The 9,944-nt window shown below is 41.5% G+C and overlaps 2 protein-coding genes across 19 annotated transcripts in view; both read left to right on the top strand.

Moving 5' to 3' along the window:
* Positions 1 to 9,944, top strand: part of ARB2A (ARB2 cotranscriptional regulator A) — a 481,957-nt gene that overhangs the window by 344,069 nt on the left and 127,944 nt on the right. For 11 of the 18 annotated variants that reach the window (XM_071097861.1, XM_071097857.1, XM_071097849.1 and 8 more), the window contains one exon: positions 7,568 to 7,611. The exons of the other annotated variants lie outside the window; for them this stretch is intronic. In XM_071097861.1, the coding sequence (XP_070953962.1) occupies positions 7,568 to 7,611 (44 nt within the window). The remainder of the gene's footprint in view (positions 1 to 7,567; positions 7,612 to 9,944) is intronic. 18 annotated transcript variants of the gene reach the window in all.
* Positions 1,742 to 6,621, top strand: LOC105491968 (POU domain class 5, transcription factor 2). The gene has a single exon (XM_011758797.3). It carries the CDS (start codon positions 4,475 to 4,477, stop codon positions 5,591 to 5,593), a length of 1,119 nt encoding a protein of 372 aa, XP_011757099.2. The 5' UTR covers positions 1,742 to 4,474; the 3' UTR covers positions 5,594 to 6,621.

Consider the following 9,944-nt stretch of genomic DNA (forward strand, 5'->3'; position numbering starts at 1 on the left):
TATCTTTGATGGCTCACTTTTCTTTATACAGTTTAGTAAAGATCCACACAAAGGATTGACAGTTAATCATTTCAGTGTATTTTCAGGTAGTTTCCAGTGAACTGAATTGTTGTAATGTGTGATGTTAACGCTTTCACTGTGAAGTGGGAGGCATCGTTCCTTAAAGTACTCAGCTGCCAGAGTTTTCCTGGATTACTGACTTTACTCCCTGGATCCAGAGACGGTGTTCCCAGTATCTAGTCTCTGCATCTTGTCTTCTGCCTTAGCCTTTTGTCTTGCTCCTTTACTAATATGATTCTTGAGGTCCTACACCTTTCCATCTTAGTGGCAATGCCTTTGCACCACAATGCCTGGTCAGTGCTAACTTACTAGGACATCTGCAGAGTGGGGAGACAATAAAGACCAGCACCATCTAGTCTGCCCTGCCCTCTCTCTCTAACTTGGATATCATTCTTAGATCTTCTGGTCGGTTCTGTTGCTTTATTGCAGTCAAAAAAGAAATTTTTTTTTTTTTTGGAGATTCTGCTATAGAGAAGTAGAGCTTCTTATAGACTCTTGAGCAAAGCCATGTCCTCCTCTCTCTCGAGTATGAGAAGCTTTTGGGAGAGATGCATTTGGAGGAATGATGAAGCAAAGATCACCTTCCTATCCAGTGAAATAACTGACCAACAGAATGACATAAAAAGCAGATTACTTTCACATCCAGATGTTTTCATGGACTTACTATACTCAGAGCACTGTGACTGGCTTATGCATTAGCATGTTACTTGGCACATAGGTACAAAATAAATCGTATATCTATAATATGAATTTAGGAGGTTCCATATCTCTTAGCTGGATAACTAAGACATAAAATTCCAGCTGTTTAAGGCAGCACAGGTATGTGAGTGGACATGGCAGTAAGTTCAGAGGGGAGGGATATCACTGTGGTCCAGAGTATAAGGCAAGACTTCTCAAAACTATCAAACTTGAACCAAACCTTACAAGAATGTTGATTCTTAACTCTGCGTCCACTGTTTCCTGCTTCCTATCATTTGTGGATCATGGCAGTTGCTTTTGTCTCCTTAGAATAGGGAATTCTTAAGGAGAACCTAATAATAAAAATCCTGATACTTTTTATTTTTAAGCATTTCTGCTTAAAACAACTCTTTCAGAAAACCACCCTTGATTCCAAAGATCATAATAATAGAAAACTTCTCAACTTCCCTGCTCTACTGACATTTTCTCTTCTCCCTCATTTAGATTATAAATATATAGGAGACTGGAATCATGTGTTTATCATCCTTACTCTGTAATTCCCTATGGATAAGACCAGCCTGATTCTTACACTGTAATCTAATCACTTACTAAGAGTGATTTTTTGTTGAAGGTGATGGATTAGCCTTTCAGATGCCCCAGCACAAACAGCACCAGTTGTCTTGGGCATTCCCATCAACTGCCTTCCTCTGATCTCTATTCCTGTTCTAACCAAACATGCTCCTGCTTCCTTTCCCTGCTAACCCCATTTTCATAGGAAGTTGAATATACTTTTAAGGAAATGGCAAGACTTCCCTTAAGAACATGGGCTTTTCTTTTTAGCAGCACATGCGTGTAAACCGGGAGATATGCACATTGGTAGATGAGATCTGACCAAGTACAAAGAAAGCCTTAAGTGAGAGCATCCAAGTAAATCTTAAAACCCATCAAGGTAATATATAGCCTTTTTTTTTTTTTTCTGAGACCGAGTCTCACTCTGTCACCCAGGCTGGAGTGCAGGGGCGCGATCTCGGCACACTGCAACCTCCACCTACGGGTTCAAGTGATTCTCCTGCCTCAGCCCCCTGAGTAGCTGGGATTACAGGTACACGCCACCATGCCCGGCTGATTTTTGTATTTTTAGTAGAGATGGGGTTTCACCATGTTGGTCAGGCTGGTCTTGAACTCCTGACTTTGTGATCCACCCACCTTGGCCTCCCAAAGTGCTGGGATTACAGGTGTAAGCCACCGTGCCTGGCCAGTGTTACTTTTTAATTTAGTAAATGTTTGTAGCCACTGTGTTTTAACTCCGTTTAAATATAATGAAGCTTTGCTCACATCTATTTGAACTCACGTTTTCTAATTCATTAAAAATATTTTCATTTAACTATTGTTTTTAAACCACTAATGAACCTTTTTCCTTCTTGTGAAAATGGGCTGTTGGCTAGGCACAATGGCTCATGCCTGTAATCCCAGCACTTCGGGAGGCCAAGGTGGGCGGATCACGAGGTCAAGAGCTCAAGACCATCCTGGCTAATACGGTGAAACCCAGTCTTTACTAAAAATACAAAAAATTAGCCGGGCGTGGTGGCAGGCACTTATAATCCCAGCTACTCAGGAGGCTGAGGCAGAGGGATCGCTTGAACCTGTAAGGCAGAGGTCGCAGTGAGCCGAGATCGCGCCACTGCACTCCAGCCTGGGTGACAGAGCGAGACTCCGTCTCAAAACAAAACAAAAGAAGAAGAAGAAAATGGGCAGTTTTCAATATGTGGACCTTAGCATATATATTGCTTTCTCTTCTTTATCCTTCTTTGTGATCCAACTTTCATTCTGTTTGGCATATACTGATTGCTTCGTGATTTTGAAAAAAAATAGCTTGTAAGTATACCTCGAGAGAATAGATACCAGCAAAGTTATTCTTAAATGAACTTTTGTATATTGCAAGCTGTTTTCTATAGACTGTCATCTTAAAATCTAATTAAAGGCAAATATGGAAGTCTTTTTGCCATTAATGCTACAGAGATTCATTTATTTAACGTTAAATAAATATTTCTTGACTTCCTTCTGTGTTCCAGGTATAGTTCCAGGTGCTGAGGATCTAGCAGTGAACAAGACAGACAATGACCCTGCTCATAGCCAGCACACATTCTAGCAAGGGTTGCAGTAGAGATACAGATGACACGTAACTAAGTACACAGCCTGAAGCGATGGCAGCCAATTTTCTGATTCTTTTCCCTTTACCATTGCTTCAAGGCCGCATCTGCAATCTCAACACAACACAACACAATACAACCTGTAGTGCTGGGTTGAATTTAGTCTCAATGTTCTGCTTTCATCTAGGAAAAGGTATTTAAGGGCCCAATAAGATGAGGCTAGGAAGGAGATGGTAGATTTCAGATGTTTTAGGAGACCCAGTTTATAAGATTTGACACCCTATGGAGAATAGAAAAAGTCAAGAACAGCTCCTTGGTTTAAGCTTGGGTGACTGAGTTAGTGATAACTAGCTCAAAAGTCCCGGGATTGGAGGCAGGTTTAGAAGTGCTGATAATGAATTTGACTAGGGGCAGTGAAAAATACAAAACTGGAAATCAGAAGAGAAGTCAGAACTGAAATACAGATTTGGCTGTTACCAGCATTTCATGTAAATTTTAAAAGGAAAAGGAGCAAGAAGAGTAGTCAACATTGCCAGATACGGCAGGATGAGGATTTTTTTAAAAGGCCATTGGATTTGACAGTTGAAAAATCACTGATGACTTCAAGAAGACCAATTTCAGTAGATGTGGGTGGGGACAGAACCACATCATGGTTAGTTTAAAGAATGAAGGGCTGTGATTGTCTAGCCAAGGTCATTGTGCTCTTACTCTTTGGAAACTTTGAAACTGAGGTCAGAGCTTCTCTTTCTCCGCCCGCCCCCTCCTTAGCTCTCTCCACACAGGGCCCACAACTGGATGCCTGAGCTAGGGGCATGATGGAGGGACAAATTAAGATCATTGGGTCTCTGGTGGGATAAGGTTCCCAAGGATAAAGGAGCCTGATGTTGGTGAGTCAGATATTGCAGGGAGCATCCTCAGTGGGTCAGGCCAGTTCAGAGACCTGTCTCTAGAGTGGGAAAGAGAAGACACACACCTAGATCTCTGTTGGTTGAGGAAACTCTGGACCAAGAAGCTGGGTTAGAATGGGAAACAAAAGGACTTTCAAGGCTGGGGGAAGAAACATGGAATTAGTTACAAAGTTCTGCCCCAGTGAGGGAGTGGAATCTGGCAGTTTGGGGGTGGAGTGGTGGGGGTAGAATCTGAGGCAGTAAACTGATGTTAACTAGAAACTCAAGCGGGGATGCCTAGGTTTCTTAGGGCACAGGTACTGGGGATGTGCAAAGAGGAACTATTGGCAATACTTGTGACCATAAAGATAGTAGTGAGGGGGCAGTTTATGAATTGAGGGTTCATCCCAGCAATATCTGGCATATAGATATTTAATAAATATTTGTGAAGACAAGAAGTTAGGTAGTTCCTGGGGATCAGGGGTCCTGAGTTTCTGAAGAGCCATAAGAAAATACCTGGGTTCTATTCAGGGAGAGGATGGAGGCAGTGACTAAGGGACTCCAGACAGCTTGAAGATGCAAATCCCAAAAGGGAGCTTTGTACCTCTATGGGAGTTGGAAGCAAAGGTCAGGGTCGAGGGCTCACTCCCTTAACCCTAGGACCCAGGAGTTCCTACGGATCTACGAGATTTCCCTCCTATGCACAGGCACCCTTGGCCTGTAACGCCTTCTCCGCCCACTGGGGGGCGGGGCTTGAGGGGGCCGGTGGCTGTTCTGAAGCCTCGAGGGCCATCAGTTCCTACCAGAGCTGCTGCGGGTGCCATCCCACCCATGGCCGGACACAGGCCCTCAAACCACTTCTTCCCCCTTCCAGGCAGTGGTGGGGGCGGCCCCAGAGGGCCAGTGCCCCTGCGGGTTGACACCCTGACCTGGTTGAGCACCCAGGCGGCCCCTGGCAGGGTGATGGTCTGGCCAGCAGTCAGGCCAGGGGTCTGCCCAGACCCTGAGGTGTGGAGGATTTCCCCGGCTCCCCTGCCACACGAATTCCGTGGCTGGATAGCACCCTGCAGGCCCCGTCTTGGAGCTGGTGAGGCAGGGGACTGGTTGCGAAGCCCCTCTGAAGGCGCCCTCCCTGGGCCCTACATTGCCCTGCGGAGCATCCCGAAGTTGCCGCTGCCAGAGGACGTCTCGGGCATACTGAAAGAGTTGCAGCAGCTGGCCAAGGAGCTGAGGCGGAAGAGGTTGAGCCTAGGGTACTCACAGGCCGATGTGGGGATCGCTGTGGGAGTTCTATTTGGGAAGGTGCTTAGCCAGACGACCGTCTGCCGCTTCGAGGCCCAGCAGCTAAGCCTTGCCAACATGTGGAAGCTGCGACCACTGCTGAAAAAGTGGCTGGAAGAAGTGGAAGCAGAGAACCTTCTGGGCTTATGCAAAATGGAGATGATCCTGCAACAGTCTCGGAAGTGGAGACGGGCAAGCAGGGAGCGACGAATCGGAAACAGCCTAGAGAAATTCTTTCAGCGGTGCCCTAAGCCCACGCCCCAACAAATCAGCCACATTGCTGGGTGCCTGCAGCTGCAGAAGGATGTGGTTCGAGTTTGGTTCTATAACCGCAGCAAGATGGGCAGTCGATCAACCAATGATGCTTCCCCACGGGAGGTTGTGGGGACAGCCGGGCCTCCTTGCGCAGGGGCACCAGTGTGCTTTCACCTGGGACTGGGAGTCCCAATGGATATCCCCCACTATACACCTCTCTACTCTGCGGGGGTAGCCCACTCCTCTGCCGCAGCCACCGCTGTGGGCCTTCTCAGACTTTAGGGCTGAGGGACTTGCCCTTCGCGGCACGGTTGGAGAGGGGAGAAGGGAAAACCCAGGAAATGTCCCTGGGGTTCATTTGAGGGCTTTTAGCATTAATTTCTCATTCACTGTCTAACGAAGTTAAGGATACATAGTAGGGAATGGGGGTTGGAATTGTTCAAGAAAAACCTGGGAGAGAAGATGAAGTTTATTGCAGTTTTGTGTTTTCCCTTTGTTTTTCCCTAGCATTGATTTCAAGGTACATTACAGTATATAGATGGTTTCGGTATTTTGTTCCTTTTTAAAATTAAATATTGTGTCTGTTATTCCTTGTGGTTATCAGTAAACATAGGGTTTAAATTTTTGTATAAACACAATACTAAGTGAAAAACTCAAGTCACAGAAGACTCCCTTAGTATACAATTTTTTACTTAAAATCAAGCCGAACTCTGTGTAAACAGAAATACACAATCCAGGATAATAGTTATCTTGAGGGGATGACTTGAGCATGTGATAGGGAAGAAACACACAGAGCACACCTAGAGCCTTTGCTGAAACACCTGAGCTTTCTTGGAAGATTCTTTTTTTTTTTTTTTTTCTAATTTACCTTTTCATTTCCGGTGCCCCAGCTTCATGTCAGGGTCTCAGTTCATCTTCCCACTTTATGCAGTCCCGTGGGATTATGTCCTGTCCTGCCACAGTCACTGTATTTTAAACTGCTTCGTTACTGAGGTTGGCAAGCTGGACAGCCAGAGCTTCAGTCCCAGCTGTAGCTTACTCCTCCAGTCCCTGGGAATTTCCCTTACTTTCTCTTAATCTGTTATATAGTTTTGAGAGGATATTTGTAATAGTTTATCCAAACTTCCCTGTTGGTTTTTGCCATTATACATCAAACCACTCTTGTAATTTCCTCTCTGAAATTGGTCCTTTCAGTTTTTCACGTCTACTTTGGTCAATTTTGGTCACCATATACCAAATGGAAATCATTCATCCCTCTGTGTTTTCAGATCTGCTGTCACACACCTGCATGCTCTATTTATTGTCCTGGAATTCTATCAGTATGTATTATATCAGAGTTTATGTCTTATTTCTGGATACTAATCTTGTCAATTTTTGCTTTTTTTGTAATCAGTCTTACAAAGGTTTTATCTATAGGTATTTTCAAAGTATAAGCTTTTTGACTTATTCTACTTAACTACTATTTTTATTCCCTAGTTAATTAATTTTCACTTCATTCTTCTTAATTTTTTCCTAGTTTCTTCTGGTTTCTTTCATTGTTCTTTTTTAAATAGTTTTTAGATGAGTACTTAATTTCTTTTTTTTTTTTTTTTTCTAGTGACTGTATAGAAAATAATTTTTGTGGGCCCAGGAGTGTAAATCAGGGGCCCAATGAGAGACTTAACTCTGGGCTGGGCACGGTGGCTCATGCCTGTAATCCCAGCACTTTGGGAGACCAAGGCGGGTGGATCACGAGGTCAAGAGATCTTCTTCATGAGGCTGTAGAAACTTTACCTTTCCCTATTTGTGATAAAATATAAAATTTGCCATTGTAAAAGTGTAAATTCAGTGACATTAATTACATTCACAATGTTAGGCAACCATCACCACTATCCATTTCCAACATTTTTCCATCACTCCAAACATAAACTCTTCTCATTGAGCAATAACTCCGTTCCCCTTCTCCCTCTCCTGGTAACCGTTAATCTACTTTATATTTCTGTGAATTTGCCGGTTCCAAGACATTTGACCTTTTGTATCTGGCTTATTTCACTTAGCACGTTTTCAAGGTTCATCTATGTTGTAGTGTGTATCAGAACTTCATTCCTTTTTTATGACTGAATAATATTCCATTGTATGGATATACCACATTTTGTCTATCCATTCCTTTGATGATGGGTACTTAGATTATTTTCATTAATAGCCAATGGGCTGTTGTGAATAATACTGCTATGAACATTTACATATAATAATCTATTTGTTTACCTGTTGTTTTAGTTCTCTTGAATGTATACATAGGAGTGGAATTTCTGAGTCATACGGTAAGTCTGTGCTTAACTTTTTGGGAAACTACCAAACTGTTTTCCATAGTGAAGGCACCATTTTACATTCCCACCAGCAATCTACACGAGTTCTAGTTTTTCCATATCCCTGGCAACACTTGGTTTTTTTTTTTTAATTATAGCTATCTTGGTAGCTGTTAAGTGGTATCTCATTGTGATTTTGATTTGTATTTCCCTAATGACTAATGATGTTGAGCATCTTTTCATATGCTTATTATCTATTTTGTATCTTCTTTGAAGAAACGTCTATTTGAGTCCTTTGCCTATTTTTAAAATTGGATTGTTTCTTTTCTTCAGAGTCTGGATATTAAGCCCTTATCAGATAGATGGTTTGCAAATATTTTCTCCCATTCTGTGGGTTGTCCTTTCACTCTTTTGACTGTACTGTTTCAGTCAAAAAAGTTCCTTTTTTCCATATATATATATATATATATATATATGTATGTATGTATGCACACACATACCATTGTGGGTCACTTGAAATTTCATAGGAATTTTAGGATCAGTTTTTCCATTTCTGCCCAAAACACCATTGAGATTTTGTTACAGAGTGCATTGAACCCTCATATTGCTTTAGGGAGTGTGGTCATGTTAACAATTTTAAGTCTTACAATCCATGAACACAGGCTGTCTTTCCACTTATGTCTTCTTTAATTTCTTTGAGCAATGTTTTAGTTTTCAGTGTACAAGCCTTTCACTTCCTTAAAGTTATTTGTAGGTATTTTATTCTTTTGGATACTATTGTAAATGGAATAGTTTCCTTCATTTCCTTTTCAAATTGTTCATCGCTAATGGATAGAAATACAACCGAGTTTCCTGTGTTGATTTTGTATCCTGCAACTTTGTAGATTTAGTTCTAACTAGTTTTTTGGTGCATTCTTTAGGGTTTTCTACATGTAAATAGTGTCATCTGTGAATAAAGATAGTTTTGCTTCTTCCTTTCCGATTTAGATACCCTTTCTTTTTCTTACCCACTTGCTGTGGCAAGAATATGTAGTACTGTGTTGTATAAAAGTAGCAGAAGGGTACATCCTTTTCTTGTTTTTGTTCTTAGGAGAAAAACTTTCAGTCTTTTCACCATTGCGTATGACGTTAGCTCTGGCTTTTTCATATGTAGTCTTTATCATGTTGAGGAAGTTCCTTTTTTCTTAGGTTATTGAATGTTTTATATGCAAGGGTATGGGTTTTTGACCGTTTCTCTGGGATAAATGAAAAATGCTTAAGGGATATATGAAATCCTATGACTATTTCATAAGATTATGCTAACTACCAGTACCACTACTTCCTTCCCCAGTACTACCATCACCATTGCACCCACACCTAAGATACCTAAGCATTTTTTTCTCCTACTGTAAGAGTGGTTATTTTTCTGTTTTGAGGGATCTCATTCTCATGACATCTTTGTAAGAATAAATGACTTACCCGGGGTGATGAAAATAAGTTTTAAACCACATCTTCCATAGTCCACAACATGAAACAGCCCAGATGTAGCTCAGCTTTCAGGAATGAACTTTTGGTGAAGTACTTTAAAAACAAAAAGTCAAGTAAATATTAATGCTGCACTTACATTATTCTAACTCTTTAAAAAGATTACATAATTATAAACAAATTGTAACAACTTTAATTTTCAGAACATACCTATAAGCTGTATTGTTTCAGGTGGACAATGGAGATGTATCAAGGTTACACATATACACTTGTATAAGATTAGCTTGAGTTGTCAGTTTATTTACTCAAGAATATAGAATCACGTTGGAAATATGATGGCCACAAAGCATGTGTAAATGAACCATATATATCAGCACAGCTTCCCATGGTCCAGCGTCCTTTATGACAATGCCCAAAATACAGCACTGGATAAAAAGTGTGGAAATGAATTCCACACTATAGCTTTTTTATCCTTAGGGCTACATCAATGCTCAAGAACAACTTAATGTCTGCTCTTAATGCTTCCATTTAAGAGAATGTTTGGAGATGTTAAGCTTCTTCTGGTTCTTGGACCAAACTCAGTGACAGTGAATCCACAACATCATCAAGCAGAAGAATCTGAATTAGTGCCTGGGTCTCTGATCCCAGCTTACAACATCCCAGTGAGACCATTTCCTCCACACAAGCTACAGGGACCCAGCTTCACAAATGTGTGCTTTTTCTTCTTGTCAGTATCTAAAGATAGAGCACTGAGGATCCATGTAAGTTAGTGAAAATAGAGCCAAATTCTAATTGCTTATCTTTAGATTCAATAGGTGACTAATCACTTACTATTGGATTATCCCACTAAAAGTCACACGGCACCAACTCCATTTCATCCTTTT

The sequence above is a fragment of the Macaca nemestrina genome, chromosome 6 (genome assembly GCF_043159975.1).
Source record: "Macaca nemestrina isolate mMacNem1 chromosome 6, mMacNem.hap1, whole genome shotgun sequence".
Classification (NCBI taxonomy): domain Eukaryota; kingdom Metazoa; phylum Chordata; class Mammalia; order Primates; family Cercopithecidae; genus Macaca; species Macaca nemestrina.